Source organism: Alnus glutinosa, chromosome 10, assembly GCF_958979055.1.
Source record: "Alnus glutinosa chromosome 10, dhAlnGlut1.1, whole genome shotgun sequence".
In the NCBI taxonomy this organism is placed as follows: Eukaryota; Viridiplantae; Streptophyta; class Magnoliopsida; order Fagales; family Betulaceae; genus Alnus; species Alnus glutinosa.
Window position 1 is genome coordinate 18022109 of NC_084895.1, and position 16958 is coordinate 18039066.

Below are 16958 nucleotides of genomic sequence, written 5' to 3' on the forward strand. Positions count from 1 at the left end.
AAAAATCGAAGTAGAACAATGAGAAATCAAGACCCATAAACTCAAATAGCATAAACAAGCATGAAACTCAATTTCTCTTTAATGGTGAGGTTTCATCCTCAACCCTAAATGAAAATATTAGCTACCCATAACAAAAGAAAGCATAAATAAACAACAAGGATGCATTAAAATCAAGGAAACTTACAAAGATTTGAAGTTCTAAGACAAAATCAACACTAAAAGCCCTAAACTACAGTGAGAACGGCGCCTAGGGCGCTCCCAAGCGGCCTTCTCTCCTAAAAATGAGAAAAGAATGGTATTTATAGAGTTAGCTAGGGTTTCTGAAATTCCAGCTCCGCAAAAATTCGATCGATCGACTTTAAATTCGATCGATCTACTTTTCGATCGATCTACTTTAAATTCGATCGATCTACTTTTTCAGCACTTCAGAAAATCCAGCTTTTCTATGTATTTTTGCCTTGAAAATTGTCATTTTACTTTTATTGCCCTGCAAAAACGCAAAAACACTAAAACTAACCAAAACATCAGAAAGTAACAAAGCTAAAGGTTTAACTAATGTAAATTAAGGGGTCCAAATATACACTTTTTGTCACTCATCAAGGCACATCAATTTTGGAAGGACAAAGGGATGATATGTAGCATTACTCAACCAAGAAATAAGAATCAAAATCACAATACAAAAATAACAAACTGGGAGAATAAAAGCCACAGGGCAACTTCGGGAGAGCTTGAGAGCCATGTCAAAATTGGCCTACGGCTGCGGAGGTCCATTGCAAAATGCTAAACTCAATCAAGTGGAAATGTGTAATATGATCGATTCCAATTAACTTAATCAGCTGGGTTTTACTAATTGTTTGCATTAAAAAAAGGGTTTAAAAGAATAGCAAACAAACAATTAGGACAGCACCACCGAATCCCATTGCATGCCTAAAATAACCCAAACTTTCAAAAACTGTCTCACAAAAATACCCTTCATAATTTTCAAAACGACAAAATTACTCCCATGAATTTCAAAAAAAAAAGAAAAAAGAAAAAAGTGAAGACCCTCCATTTTTTTATTTATTTAGGGTATTTGTGTCATTATGAGATATTGACAATTTTTAATAATTTAGAAGACATTAACGCAATATTTAGTAATTAGCTTTAATGTTTTTTTTTTTTTCCCTTTCTCTTTCATAGCCGCTTTTCTTGTATTCTCCATGTGTACTTTACTGTGTTGTGCATTTTTTAATGATATCTTTCTTACTTATTAAAATATAAAATAATCCTTTTTAGCATACAATGCTACTGCAGGCTGCCGGGCTTCATATTTTTAGTTTTTTACAGTTTTTTTTTTTTTTTTTTGAAATGGGCTTCATATTTTAGTTTTTTACAGTTTTTTTTTTTTTTGAATTTACTGACCAACTCCAAATGATATTGTTGTTACCAAGGTATCATTGTCAATTTGTCATGACACAACTGCAAGGCCAATAGGTAAAAAAAAAACAACAACAACAGTAAAGAAATACAAATAATTGTGTATTATGTCTATTAAGTGGAACAATTACTAGAACTATGCCTAACTAAAATATGAAGCCCATTTCAAACAAAAAAAAAAAACTGTAAAAAACTAAAAATATGAAGCCCATTTCAAAAATTCAACCGTGATGTTTCAATTTTGCAACAAAAGAAATGTGAGTTGTGGATGGTCTGACTGTCTCTCAGCGTTTAGCTGGAAATGATTTTGACAAATCATTTTTTTTCAAATAAAGAAACACTTGTGGTCGGACTGTACGTCTCTCAACGTCTAGTTGGAAATGATTTTGATAATCATTTTTTTTGCAAATAAAGAAACACTTGTACTATGGCCTACCAATCTTTCACCCAAACACTACAAAAAAAAAAAAAAAAAAAAAAAACTGATAATTATGGATGGTTTTTTTTTTTTTTTTTTTTTTGACGGTTTCTAAAACTTAATGCAGAGTAAAACGGCATAATATAAATCAAATGCTAATTTAATAATATAAATAAGAGAAAATTACACTTTACCCATCCGAAGTTTACATCAATTTGTAATATTATTTTCAAAGTGAAAAAAAAGTGTCAATTGCACCCAATAAAGTTGCAAAATTTTTCAATTTAGCCATTCTGTCAACATTAGATGGTAGTGTTTGACTAAAAGTACATATTTAATCTTTTTTTTCTGAGCAGTCATTACAAAAATTTAAGTTGTTTTTTTTTTTTTATTGGGATTTAGTGACGTGTGAATAATGACGTGTTTGGCACGTCATTAATCACCATGTCACTAATTGAGATTTAGTGGCATGCTAAAAATTGCCACATCACTATTACTTTGGCAAGTCACAACATTTGGTGACGTGTCGCTAAATTTAGTGCCATGTTAACTTTTGGCGCATCACTACATTTAGTGACGTGTCAAAAAAATTGACAAGTCACTAAATTTAAATATTATATATATATATATATATATATATATATATATATATATATATATATATATATATATATTCTTTTAATTTTTTTTTTAGAAAACTAAATAAAAAAAAGTGTTTCTAGCACATCACTATTTAATGATGTGCCAAAATGGCACGTCCCTAATTTAGTGACGTGCCAAAATGACACGTCACTAATAATTTAAATTTAATTTTTTTTTAAAAAATAAATTTCTACTTAATATTTTAGTGACATGTCTTTTTCTCTTTTTATCTTTACTGCCTTGCATATTTGGTTATCTCTTTAGTTGAGGTTGCATAAGAGTCTATATTTATTTTCAACCTGTTTTATTTGAATCATTTTATGACATTTGTAACATATTCCTCATTTTCTTTCTTGATAATTGGCATCCATTTGACATTTCTTCCAACATGATGAATTTAGCTAATTGTTTATTCACTTTACTCCTATGATGTCCCTTAAAAAACTTCAACTGGATGTTGCCACAATTTTAGCCCTCTTAGTGGGAGTAATGCCAATAGCTTGTAGTGCTGCTAATTTAATTTCAAGAGATACTTTTGGACTAATTTAAATATCACGTCCAATAACCCTAGACAAATGTGATTTAACTTTTGAAATATGCATTATGCACAACAAAAAGTTTTTCACAAAAACTTACAAATAAAAAGGCAATTTTCTAATTCTTATGCATACTTCAAGAATCAATCTTTTTTTTCTAACAATGTTCAATTTTTTCCTACATAAAATGGGTAAATAAGGATGAATGCAAAAGAAATTGATCAAGAAATAAGCAAAAGCGACAATCCTCAACATAAATCAAAATCAAATCAAGAAATACGTCAAAAAAATAAAAATAAAAATCAAGAAATACGTAGCACATATTCGTAATACTCAATACAAATCAAAATCAACAAAAATCTGTAGTCAAATTTTGTCAAAACACTTTATGAATTCTGTTAGTATGCCATGTCAGCGCCAATAAAATGACGATACCTGTCACTATTAATAAAAAATATAAATATATAAAACTAAAAAGTTAAATAAATTAAAAGCTTAAAAAATTCAAAAAAATTAAATTTTAAAAAGAAAAGATAATAAGAAGAAGAAGAAGAAAAAACCAAATGGTGGCTTTTCTATCATTCGTGCAAATAATTGTCGACGATCATTAATCATAAAAGAGTAATGTTAGAAATTGTAGAATAAAAATATGGTTTATAGCATGCATCACTCTAACATTAATAAAAGAGTAATGCTAAAAATTATATTTTTATGCTATTATTATTTAATAATATTGATGTGATAGTTTCAACAAATTCTTGAATCAGTTTTTATTAAAAAAATCTAAAAATTATTTCCCAATATTAATGTGTGAAATAATTATATAATAAATAATAAAAAAAAGATAATTTCTATTACAGGACCAACTGCAATGTGCAATGACCGCAATATATAGAACCGAATCCGGGCTCCACCGAAGGGGGCCGAACAAACCCGCTTTCAACGACCCGCAACCGCCTCGCATTTCTTCTTTCTCCACCTTCCAGATCTCCTACTGCCATGGCCTCTGCAACCTGCAAAAACAAAAATATGTCCCAATCAAAACAAAACCCAGATTTCCCTCCCAAACAGTCGCTCACCGACTCGTCCATGACTCACACCCAACTCATCGACTCGCTCACTTCCCACATCTCTCTCTACCACTCCAACTCCCACTCTCCAAGCCCTAATCCTAGCCCCACCAGGTCCTCCATTCTCAAATGGTTCTCATCTCTCACCGTCCACCAGCGCCAAGCTCACCTCACTGCCGTCGATTCCAAGTTCGTCAAAATCCTCATCCAAATGCTCCGCAAGCTCCAATCCCACGGCCACGGCTCCTTCATCGCCCTCCCCGACCTCCCCTCACGTGATCTCCCCGCTCTCTGCTTCAGGAAGTCACGTGGCCTCCTCTCCCGCGTCGCCGAGTCCGACGAGTCGAAGCGGCTGATCTTCGACTCTACTCGGCTCTTCTCCTCCGCCGAAGGCGAAGACATCACCGCGTGTTCGTGCTCGATCGAGAGCGTCGATGCGGTGACGGTGAGCGAGGAGTTGGTTGAGAATTTGGAGAGGTTTGTGGGGGCTATGGATGGGATATCGAATGGGGGCTTCTTGAGAGGCGACGAGAGCGAGTTGGGATCGGATTGGGTGGAATTGGAGTGGTTGAAGGAGAAAGGGTATTACAGCTTAGAGGCGTTTGTGGCGAATCGGTTGGAAGTGGCGCTGAGGCTGGCGTGGTTGAATTGTAATGGGGTGAGGAAAAGAGGGGTGAAGTTGAAGGAGAAGGCGAGTGTCGCTGGCGTGGCGGCCAATATGTATTGGAGGAAGAAGGGCTGCGTGGATTGGTGGGCGAATTTGGATGCCACGACCAGGAGGAAAGTTTTGACGGTGGCGTTGGGGAAATCGGCAAAAGCGTTGGTATTTTCTCAGGAACTTTGTTTATTTGTTCAGTGTTTTTTCTATCTGATTTTGGTTAAGATTGTACAATGTGGCATTTTGGGTGTATAGGAATAAGAATGGATTTGTTAACTACCAAAATATAGAGGCATGGGATGCTTTGGTAATATGCATTATTAGTTGAGGAGAGGTTTTAAGTAGACGAAGTACATATTTTGAGGGATGACTAAGAGTGAATCACTTTTGTAGAAAGTCGCAGTTGAAAGGGTAAGTTAGATAATAGTCTATGTTTGAAATGGGTGGATCAGATTTCTTCTTGGTTTTGCATTAGTGCCGGATATATAAAGAACATTGCAGATTTACGTGCCTTATCCAGTAAGTTGTCTAATTTAGTCATCTGGCAGAGTTGCGAATGCTTGATAGGTAGACTAGATCATACCTGACACAATTCTTTAGAAAGTAGGCAAAGCTGTTAATCCCAACGTATAATTTGTGGAGTAAAGATGAGAATTTTTGAAGTTAAGTATCTTGCACGTTTTGTGAAATAACACTAACATTCAGTGTGAGAGTTTGTGGAATTTACAAATGTTTTCTTTCATCAGATTTTGTTTTTCCTTAAGTTTTGATTTTTCAATAGTGATGGCCATTTGTAATTTTTTTTGTTCTCTTGTATTAAATGGCACATGATTGTACCTTCAATTGAGTGTTCTTTTTGAGTTTGACCTTGTGAAATTTGTAGTTTTTCTCTTAGAAAGGACATCTTCGTTGGGTACTGTGAGTTGTTAATTGCATCACCTTGTTGCTGGTTTTAGACATTTTATTGCACTTTAGCCTGACTTTTGGCTGCTTTAAGTTTTCAGACTCATGAGATTCTGAAGGGAGCAACTGGTGGTTTGGAGGATGAGACGTGGCTGTTTGGTGCAGGGGCAGATCGTCGTGTGAGATGCAATTATACTGTGGCAATGCAAAGGAGTATCCCCAGTATGACTGCAGAGGCTGAATTTGGCTCGACCATTATCCCTGCTACTCTTTCTGGAAAGCCTACTTCCGTAGTCAGTGCATTTATTAGTTTGCTTGTGCTCAAGGATATCATTATGATCATATTAACATGTCAATACAGTGAGTATGATACTGGGAAGCTATTTTTTAGTACGTTGGGATCTGTTTGTACAATTTCTGACTGTATACTAAGGAAACTGCGAGGATTTCTTATGGTTGTTTCACTTGATTGCACAAAACTTGAACTTCTGGGTGAGGGAATTGAGAAGTCATTACCTAATAAATCCAAAGAAAAGCTCAGTGCTTGTAGTCGTAGGAAAAAGGGGAGGAACCGAAATATGAAAAAGGTAAGTCCTGTTCTTAGATCATCTCTAGATGATTTTCTTTGTAACAATCTCTCAAGATATTATGTTACTCTTTTACAAATTCACTAAGTAATTTTACGTACAGACACACATTGAGAATATTTAGTTATGATTGTTCCGAATAACATTTCAGGATCTTGATTGTGCAATTGCACATAAAGAGAAGGGGGATTTGGTGGATCTCAAAAAGGTACCTAATAGATCTCAGGGGAAGGAGACTTACAGAGAGACATCAGCTGTTCAAATGGTTTCCATTTTTTTTTTCTTTAAGTTCTCATTTGGATCATATATCTTATTGATGGTTTATTGTGTGACATTAATCGTTTGGATGGTTTATAACTGGTACCTGTCATCAGGAACATGCCCGAGGAATGGTTGTTGGAAAAGCTCAAACTGCTGCAAGGAAGAGTAGGAAAGACAAAAGCAAAAATAAAAAATCTGGGTTTAACAATCTCGTGGAATTGGGAAATTTTGAGAGATCAGTCATGGAAGAGTCCTCTTTCTCTGTTGTCTCTCAAGATGAGGCAGCAAAGTCTGGTCGAGCATCTGATAATCCAACCACCCACTATGCCACGGATGATAATACAATTGGCAATAATTTCTTTGCATCAGGTTCAAGTCTTTCTAGTAGTTCTGTTGATGTGCCTACTAGGGAGGCGAGTGCCACCCAAAGCATTCAAGGAGATTATGTTAATGGTTCTAGTGAAAGTTTCTGTCATATAGGTTCAGAGAATAGTTTATGTAACAATGTTGTTGAAAATCAAACCATACCTTCCAGATTAGAAACCTTAAATTGTAATGGAATACCTCCTGCCGTGCCTGCATTGGAGTTTGATAATGTTCTCAGCAATGAAGACATCAACTTTCAGAATTCTGCAAATAGAAGTGAATGTGATGTGAAATCAACTTTTCCTGATAAACCAGTCCAAGCTTTTGATGTAAAAGAGGAATCTGTTCTGGTTAGGGAGCAAGAGAGTCTAAATTCATATGATACTGAACCCTCAACTTCTTCAGAGCGCCCTCCAAATGAGTGGCCCAATGTAGCTCCTTTTTATTTTCCCTCTGCTAACTCGCTTCTCCCAGCTGCCACTGATCGATTGCATCTGGATGTTGGTCGGCACTGGCATAATCACTTCCAGCAATCCTTCCTACCCTCAATGCATCATGCCAGAAACTCTCCAACTGAATGTGGGTGTAACCCAGTTCTGTCTCGGCCATTACCAATGAGTTTAGATTGGCCCCCCATGGTTCGAAGTGCTTGTGGATTGGCTCCCTCAGTAACCTGTAATTATGATTCTGGATGTATCTCAAGGCTGCAATCTACTTTTCCACAAAGTTTCACCACTCAAAGATTTCAGCTTAATGCAATGACCACTGATGATGAGAGAAAGTATTCTGGGGATTTAACTGACTTGCTAACAAATACAAAGGAACTAGCAGATGAATGTGACAGCCACTGCATATCGGAGGAAGAAGTTGAGGTTCATGCTGTTTCTGGGATAGATTATAATCAATACTTTGGTGGTGGTGTGATGTACTGGAATCCTTCCGATCATCCAGGGACAGGTTTCTCTCGACCTCCTTCCCTTAGTTCTGATGATAGCTCATGGGCTTGGCGTGAAGCTGACATGGTTAGGGCTGTTGATGACATGGTTGCCTACTCTTCTTCATATAGTACAAACGGTTTGACTTCACCAACTGCGGCTTCATTCAATTCTACTTTTGATCCTTTGGGGCCTGGACACCAGGCCCTTGGTTATGTAATCCCGGGAAATGAAGTACCTGGCAAGATGTTGCATTCCGCATCAACATTGGCAGACACAGTGGCTGAAGAGGAAGCTTCTGGTTCTTTGTCTACTATACCTAGTGATGTTGAAGGGAAGACAGGAGATTCACTTCCTTACCCCATTTTGCGGCCAATTAATGTTCCAAATATGTCCAGGGACAGATCAAGGTCTGAGTTTAAGCGTAGTCATGAACACAAAAGCCCGTGTTTTCCGCCTACTAGGCGGGAGCAACCTCGGATAAAGCGACCACCATCACCTGTAGTGCTTTGTGTCCCAAGGGCTCCACGTCCACCGCCACCCTCTCCTGTCAGTGACTCCAGAAAACAAAGGGGTTTTCCAACTGTAAGATCTGGTAGTTCCAGCCCAAGGCACTGGGGTGTGAGAGGTTGGTACCATGATGGAAATAACTTGGATGAAGCTTGCTTACGTGTGGATGGTGCCGAAGTTGTTTGGCCTTGGAGAGCTAATAATCTTTCAGCTCGTCCAATGATTCAGCCTCTACCTGCAGCTTTGCTGCAGGATCGGCTGATTGCAATGTCCCAGCTAGCTCGTGATCAGGAACATGTAAGAAAATATCTATGTTTTTTATTTTTAAAATTACTCTGGTATTCTGCAATGCAATGTATTTGATAGGAATATCATTACACAGCCAGATGTTGCATTCCCTGTGCAACCGCCAGAGTTACAGAGCTGTCCTACACGTAAGGCTTCTCTTTCTTTGATGCACAGCCTCCTTCATGATGAGATTGACTCATTCTGCAAGAAGGTACTAGGCTTTTTTCATTATTGTGATCTCCGTCATTGTCGTCATTATTGCTTTCATCTAAAGCCAATCCCTTTTTTTTTTTGGCCCAAAATCTCCTTGCACAATTCTATTTGAAAATCTTTAGCTTTGTCCTTATTCATTCTATTCATGTGTGTGACGTTAAGTCATTGATTGTTTGAATAATATGATGGTATCCAAGGTTGCTGAAGCAAATATGGCCAGGAAGCCCTACATCAATTGGGCAGTCAAGCGAGTTACACGATCTCTTCAGGTCCTATGGCCCAGGTCCCGGACAAATATTTTTGGTTCAAATGCAACCGGTTTGTCCCTTCCAACAAGTGATGTGGACATTGTGGTTAGTCTCCCTCCAGTGAGGAACCTGGTAATAGTTTTCTTGATTCAATTCTTATTTTCTCCTGTTCTGGTACTTTTATGGCAAAAAACTTATCTGCAATACTTTTGCTTTAGGAACCTATTAAAGAAGCGGGGATATTGGAGGGTCGTAATGGTATCAAAGAAACATGCCTTCAGGTATGTTGACAAATTTGCATATTGGTGTTGCTGTAGTACAGCCGTTGTGGCAAAACAGCTGGTATTATGAGTTGTCTTCATTTTGGTGTTCTTAACTATATATTCTTAAATTCTTTGCATTATGAAATTAAAATTGAGCATCTTCTATTAAGATTCTAACAGTTTTAAAAATATACCGAGATTCTATACTATCTGATTAAGGGAAATCTCATGGATGTCACATTGAATTACTAGAGAACCAATGGCACCCATAACAAAAGTATTATTGGTACTTGTAGAAGTTGAAAATAAACTAACTACTTGCCAACTCATCAACCATTTTTCCTTGGCAACTAACTGCCTGTCAAATTTTCTAATAACTGGCACAAAAATTGGAAAATGGGGAATGATAAAAGTGTAGTTGGAGCATTTGGGCTATGGGTGTAAGTTGATCTTTTGTTGGTATACATTATCCTCTTAACTCTGTTTGAAGAACACGGCCATTTATGAGTTACTGTTGTGCTCAAACCTACTTCATATAAAGTCTTTCTTTTCATGGAGAATAATAGCATTGCTCTCTGTACGAGTGATCCTATTCAATATCTACTATTAGTCCTTTACACAGTTTAAAAAAGTCATCAGATATGAGAAAACAGAGAAGATTATTGGCCTCGCTTGTAAATTGAAGCCAAACTTATTAGTTAAAGTTTCACTGCACAGTGAATTTCTGTTATTGGATGGAGCTTGATGACGGAATTAAGAGATATATTTGGGTCCACTACTTTAGGTCAAGCTCAAATCACTCAATTCAACTTAAATCCCATCTAAATCTCATCTCACCCCTAACTTAAAGAGCCATCTCCTAGACTTGGTGTTACTTCAATTAATTGGACCTACATAATTGATTTATTTTACGGTAACTATCATTAGCAGTCTGGACAGTCATTTGAGGGTCCCAAGTAAGCGGAAGCTGTCGCTCAATACGTTATATATTTGGATAGCGTCCCATCATAGCTTGAGTGTTTTTACTTATGTAGACTTTTTAAAATTATTCTCTGTTCGTCCCTTTTAGGAGTTCTCTTGTATACTTCCCGTGTATAAGGTTGCGCCTCTCTACGCTATTTTTATAAATTGCAATTACTTATCAAAAAAAAAAAAGTAAGCGTGCTAGTAGTAGTAGAAGAATGTTGATACATGACCTACATACATAATTGGCCCAAATCTGATTTGGAATTTTGTCATTTGGTACCAATTGATACCAGTAGATTTCTTTTCAGGATTTTCCTTTTTTTGTTTTTTGTTTGTTTGTTTGTTTTTTTTTTTCTTTTTCCTCAAAGGTGGCCAGTATGAATGCTATGGCAATTCTAATATCGATACTAAACATTTTTTTTGATAAATCAATTGAAATATCATTAAAAGCATAAGGCGCCTTCAGGAATACAGGAAGTGTACAAAAGAAAACGCCTAATTATTAAGAGCAAAAAGAACAAGGAAGTCATGATAATTAATCATAAAAAAGAGTAATAACAGCAGCTATCCAAAGATACAGTGTATTGAAGAATAACGGTTTAATCTCCTCTAATGTCCTCTTACGGTTTTCAAAACTTTTGTTGTTCATTTCCCTCTAAAGGCACCACAAAAGGTATGAAGACACCATCTTCCACATAGCAGCACTTTGAGTGCTACAGACAGTCCATGAAGAAGCATACAAGTCAACTACTTGTCCAGACATAACCGAAGACGACCCAAATTGACTAAAGAAAATAATCGACATGGCACAAGAAGAAGGTGGTCCACAGACTCCCCTTTCTTTTTACACATGTAGAACCTATCGACTCTTATGATGTGTCACTTCTTGGATTATCCATGGTAAGGATCTTCTCTAGGGCTGCCGACCAAAGCAGAAAGGGCTGCCCTCAAAGGAATCTTAGTTTGCCAAGCACTCTTCCAAGGGAAATGGAAGCCATCTAACAACCCAGGACAATGCAGAAGGATTTAACTCCAAACATCCATCTTTTGGAGGGGACCTACCACAACTTGTCTTCACCTTCTCATCTCATTCTAGCTAAAACCAACACCCTAAAGAACGAGGCCAAGACATCCACTTCCCAATAGTGAGCCACTCTAGCAAAGTGTACATTCGACTGAATGGAACCATTAAAAAGCTCTAAGAGAGCCGCAACAGAAGCATCATTTACACAAGCAATACCATATAAATCTGGAAAGGCTTCCTTAAGGGCCATATCTCCCCACCGTAGATCATGTCAGGAATCTAATCTTGGAGCCATCTCCCACCTCAAATTTGGTATGACTTGAAAACTTCCCCAACCTATCATAATATTATTTGATAATTCCACACCAATCGTTCCAAGAGGCTTATTAGAACATTACCCACCCCAAGAACTACCAAATTTAGAGTCCACCACCATCATCCACCAAGCCTCTCTCTCAAGCCTATAGCGCTAAAGTCATTTTCCTAAGAGAGCATGATTGAACATCTGGAAGTTTCGAATCCCCAACTCTCCCTCAGAGATCGATGAACAAACATTAGACCAATTTACCAGGTGATATTTGAACTATTCTCCTAGTCCACCCCATAAGAAATCATGTTCAAGCTTCTTAATACGGTTTGCAACACTCACAAGGAGAGGAAAAATGGACATGAAGTATGTGGGTAAGTTGGAAAGTGTGCTCTTGATAATAGATAATTCTACCACCTTTGGACAGATACATCATTTTCCAGCTATCCAAATGACCCTCTATCTTCTCAATAACACCGTCCTATATGTTTGGCCTTATAGGAGGCTCTTAACGGTATACCAAGATACTTCAAAGGCAAAGAAGAAACCTCATAGCTCATAATACCAACCAACCCAACCACATTATCAACATTTCCCATAGGAACCAATTCCGACATAACCAAGTTTATCTTCAGACCCAAAACACCTTCAAAACATAAGAATAAGCTCTGCTGGTGACGAAGTTGATCTAGATTAGCCCTATAGAAAATCAAAGTATCATCAACAAACAGAAGGTGAGAAAAATCAATCCCTGTCCCCACTGAGAATGTAAACAACAGACCCCCACTCATTGTAGCAGAAATCATCCTACCCAATGCCTCAATTACAATGAAAAAGAACATAGGAGACATGGGGTTCCCTTGTCTCAGGCCACAGGAGCTACTAAAAAAACTTGTGGGAGTGCCGTTCACCAACATTGAGAATGCATCGAGGAAATATAGTGAGCTATCCAAGAGCACCATTTCCCCCCAAAACCGCACCTCCTCATCATGTACAACAGAGAATTCAAATTAACATCATCATAAGCTTTTTCTAAATTCATTTTGCAGATAACACCCAGTTCACCAGATCTTAGGGTCCGTTTGGGTTTGCTATTTCAAAAAGTGCGATTTAAAAATGTGCGATTTAAAAAAGTGATTTTTAAAAATGCAATTAAGCGTTTGGCAAAATTGCAGTTTGGCTTTTAAAATCGCAGGTTAACCTTTTAAAATACCGCGTTTTCAAAAAAGCACCACATTGCTTGCGATTTAAATAAGCACTTTTTTGCGTTTTCAAATTGCAATTTTTTAAAAACCCAGTTTCCAAATGGTTCATTTTTTGCGATTTGGTTTAAAATCGCACTTTTTCTTTACGAAATCGCAGTCCCAAACGCACCTTTATTCTACTATCAAGGCATTCATTGGCAATAACAACAAAATCTAAGATTTGCCTAACCTGAATGAACACATTTTGTGACTTAGAAATAATCTTCTCCAACACCGTCTTAAGCCTGTTTGCTTGAATCTTAACAATAATATTGTAAATGTCACCCACTAGACTGATTTGGTGAAAATCTTTGGGGTCAACAATTAAATTTACCATTTCTTAACAACTTAAGCTTTTGGGATAAATGGTGATTTAACATGGTACTAGAGTAAAAGTCCTGAGTTTAAGAGTGTAAAGCTAGCCGGTAATCGGGTACTGACTGGTAGGGGTGTGCAAAACCCACCCGCACCCGCGAACCCGCCCCGCACCAACCCGCCCCGTCAATAATGGATATAAGACATTTCTAAAAAAATGCGGATCCTAAATATGCCAACCCGTGATTTATGGGGCGGGTTGCGGTATTAAATTTTTTCTCACCCACACACCCGCCCCGCAATCCCTTTATACTCGTACCATCAAATTTTCCCTAAAAAAATTATAAGAATCATGACTAGGGGTGTGCCTTTGATTTCATCAAATTTTCTCCAAAAAAATTATAAGACTCACGAATTGCCCAGATTGTGTACCTTTGATTTCATTCAATTCTGCACTATCCATTTCATCTCTATCCTTTGATTTCATTCAATTCTGCACTATCCATTTCATCTCTATTCTTATTCCATTTTTATATACACTTTCATCTCTATATTCTCACATACACATACTCATTCAATCTACAATCACATAAAAGAATAAAAAAGTTATTTACAATTAGGTTTGTTGGTAATTCTAGTTCTTTCTTCTTGTTATTGTTTGCTGGTGAGGTTGATTCAATTGGGATTTTCAAATTTTGAATTGGGTTAACAAGATTGTGAATTATTTTTCTGGTTTTGGGCCCATAAAAAAAATAATAAAAAAATACCCGAACCCGCATGAACCCGTCCCGATCCGCACTACCCAAGGCCCAGCGGGTTGACCATTCACTATGCGGGTTGCGGATCTTGATTTTCAAACCCGTCCACTGCGGGGCGGGTTGTGGGAAACATGCAAATTCGGCCCAATCCGGCCCGCGCCCACCCCTACTGACTGGTAACTGGCAAACCGGTATACCGCCTTGGTACCCGGTTGAAAATAACCGGTACCGGTTATAACCGGTAAGCGGGTATATATATATATAAAAGAATTTATTTATTTAAAAAATTAAAATAATAAAATTTAGAATTTTACACTTTTACACCCCTATCTTTTTCTCTTTACTTTCTGCCACACTCTCTACAGCATTTGGTCATCTCCTAGCTTCTCCTTGTGACATTTTGCATTTCAAAACCAAATTGCCTTGTTTTTATTGTGCCAATCAAAACTAGGCGGACCCATTGCTTCTTTTTGTGTTCTGTGCCATCAACTCTATCAACTTTATTATGCTCCTTCCATTTCAAAAGTGTTATTTATTGTCCATTGCTTCATTTTAAAAACACTCTTCCAGTTGATCAGCTGGTTCCTCTAATCGTATGTACATGTTTAACCCAAAACAAGAAGAAGATTCCTCAAAACTTGTGTTGATAGCGTTGTGATGTCAATGTAGCATCACTTAGATTGAAACTTGCAAAATTTTTCATTAATGCATTGGAACTTCTGGAAGCATAATTTTTGTTGCTTGTTTTTATTTTTTGGGGGCATATTTTGATTTTTAAATTTATTTATTTATTTATTTTCTATTTTTGCTTGTTATATTAATCTTTAGCACCTGGTCCGGACAACCGGGTACCAACTGGTAACTGCCGATTATTAAATAACCAGTTAAACGGCTACTCGGTTACTAAAGTCGGTTGGAGATTTTGGCCAACCGGTTACCTCGGTTACAGTTACCAGTTTTAGCCAATAACCAGTAGCTGTAACCAGGTTTTCACCCCTACTTGAGTTTGAACCCTGTCTCTGTCGTTCACCTCCCATTTCAATTAAAAATTTCACATGTTGGACATCATTTACTGAGGTAGAATTTAAGCTCATACGGAAGAGAGATTATTAGAATATTAATTCAATAATTAGATTTATCATTTCTATCAGATCCAATTTTTGGGATAAGTGATGATTTAACAGAATCTTCGAGATGAGGGTGATGAACGTCGGGTTTAGGCGTTTCTCAAACTTACCTCTTTCATGGAAGTCACGAAGGACCTTCATGGTGTTTTCTTTTAATTCAGCCCAACAAGCTTGGAAGAACGCCTTAGAGTAACCGTTAGGGCTCGACGCCTTGTGACCATTCATAGCTTTCACTACCTCCAACATGTCCCTTTTCTCAAACTCTCTCTCCACCCAATTAGCTTCAGCCTCACCAATAGAATCAAAGGAAAGACCATCCAACAAAGGCCTCCAATTGAACTGCTCAGTGTGTAACTTTTAATAAAATTGGATATATGCTCGTTGATTTACAGCCGGTTGGTAGAAGTTGTACCATCAATCAACAAGGAGTCAATGTGAATTCTTCCTTCTGTTGGAGTTAGCTATTTTGTAAAAAAACTTCGAGCACTTGTCAACCTCCCTTAACCTCAAGACCCTAGATTTCTCTCTCCAATTCACCTCCTCAACGAGAGTGGATCTTTCTAACTTGCTGACAACTTGTGACTTCTTCATTCTCTCCTCAACACCTAAGTCCCTCTCTTCTATTATGTCAAAAACACATAGCTCTTCCATAAGGATCTTCTTCTTCTTCTTCTTCTACATGGCCTACCACTTCCTCATTCCATCTTTTTAAATCAACTTTCAAAGCCTTAAGCTTGCTTGCTAACATGAAGCTTGAGAAGCCTTGGAAATTATAAGAGTCCCACCACTATTTCACTGTCTCCACAAAACCTTCAGACTTTAGCCATATGTTTTCAAATTTGAAGGACTTGCTACCCTTTATAAAGTCTCCACAGTCAAGGAGGATTGAGAAATGATCTGAGCAAAGTCTAGGAAACCTAATATGGGACACACCAGGAAACTGGGCTTCCCACGCTGGAGAGACTAGGAATTTATCAATTCTGGACAAAAATGGTGAGTCCCGATTATTCAACCAAGTAAAAGTGCCGCCAACAGGAGGTAGGTACATCAGGCCTGATGGAAAATGAAGTCTAAGAACTCCACCGTAGTTAGACATAAATGAGCTTCTCCCGATCTCTCGCAAGGGAATCAGATTACGTTGAAATCACCCCCAATGCACCAAGGCTCGTTCCATCAGCTGAGCAAGCCAACCAACTCCTCCCAGAGGAGCCTTCTATTCTTATCAGAATTAGGGCCATGGACACCCACAAAAGCTAAGGTGAATTAATCTTCAACGTTTCTAAAAGTGACAGCCAAGGTAAATTCCCTTACGCACTCGTCAATCTTCTCCACTACCCTCATATCCCACATAAGCAAAAACACCACCTGAGGCCCTCTGGCATCCAAACAACACCATTCCACATGATGGTAGCCCCACAACCTACCACAACACTACAGACGACTTCAAGCTTAGTTTCTTGAAAACAGACAATATCAACTTTCCACTCTCTGAGCAAGTTTCTCACCCTCCTCAGACATTTATCTCTCTCACGTCCCAGGATAACAATTTAGCCAATCAATGAAAGATGCACATTCTTGTTTTAAACTACTACTATTGTTGCAAGTGGAGGAATATTGCACACAGATTCATTGACCCATGGGACAGAGTCAAATTGACAATATCACTCAGGACCGACTATTAGATGAAAAAATAGGTTAAATGAAAGGAAACAAATTGCATTAGAGGTTATATTTTAGATGGAATTGATGTCATTCATTTCTTCATAAGGTTCAGACTTGTTGCGTTAAGGTAATCAGCATGTTCTTGGTTATGTCTAAAACACTTTAATATGGATTCTAAACCTAGTTCTCTTGAATTTTGTTTGTGGTGCATGGCATACATATCTACTTCGAAATGCTAGGT

At 37.6% G+C, this 16958-nt stretch overlaps 1 protein-coding gene across 8 annotated transcripts in view; it reads left to right on the forward strand.

The window, feature by feature from the left end:
- Positions 1-3921: 3921 nt before the first annotated feature.
- LOC133879662 (uncharacterized) overlaps positions 3922-16958 on the forward strand; it is a 36869-nt gene continuing 23832 nt past the window's right edge. For 5 of the 8 annotated variants that reach the window (XM_062318314.1, XM_062318315.1, XM_062318317.1 and 2 more), the window contains exons 1-7: positions 3922-4905; positions 5745-6230; positions 6382-6495; positions 6605-8599; positions 8685-8801; positions 9001-9183; positions 9270-9332. In XM_062318314.1, coding sequence (XP_062174298.1) covers positions 4012-4905; positions 5745-6230; positions 6382-6495; positions 6605-8599; positions 8685-8801; positions 9001-9183; positions 9270-9332 — 3852 coding nt within the window. In that variant the 5' untranslated portion in view covers positions 3922-4011. Of the gene's footprint in view, positions 4906-5737; positions 6231-6381; positions 6496-6604; positions 8600-8684; positions 8802-9000; positions 9184-9269; positions 9333-16958 lie in introns of all 8 variants that reach the window. The other 3 variants (XM_062318319.1, XM_062318322.1, XM_062318321.1) reach the window with 3 other exon arrangements.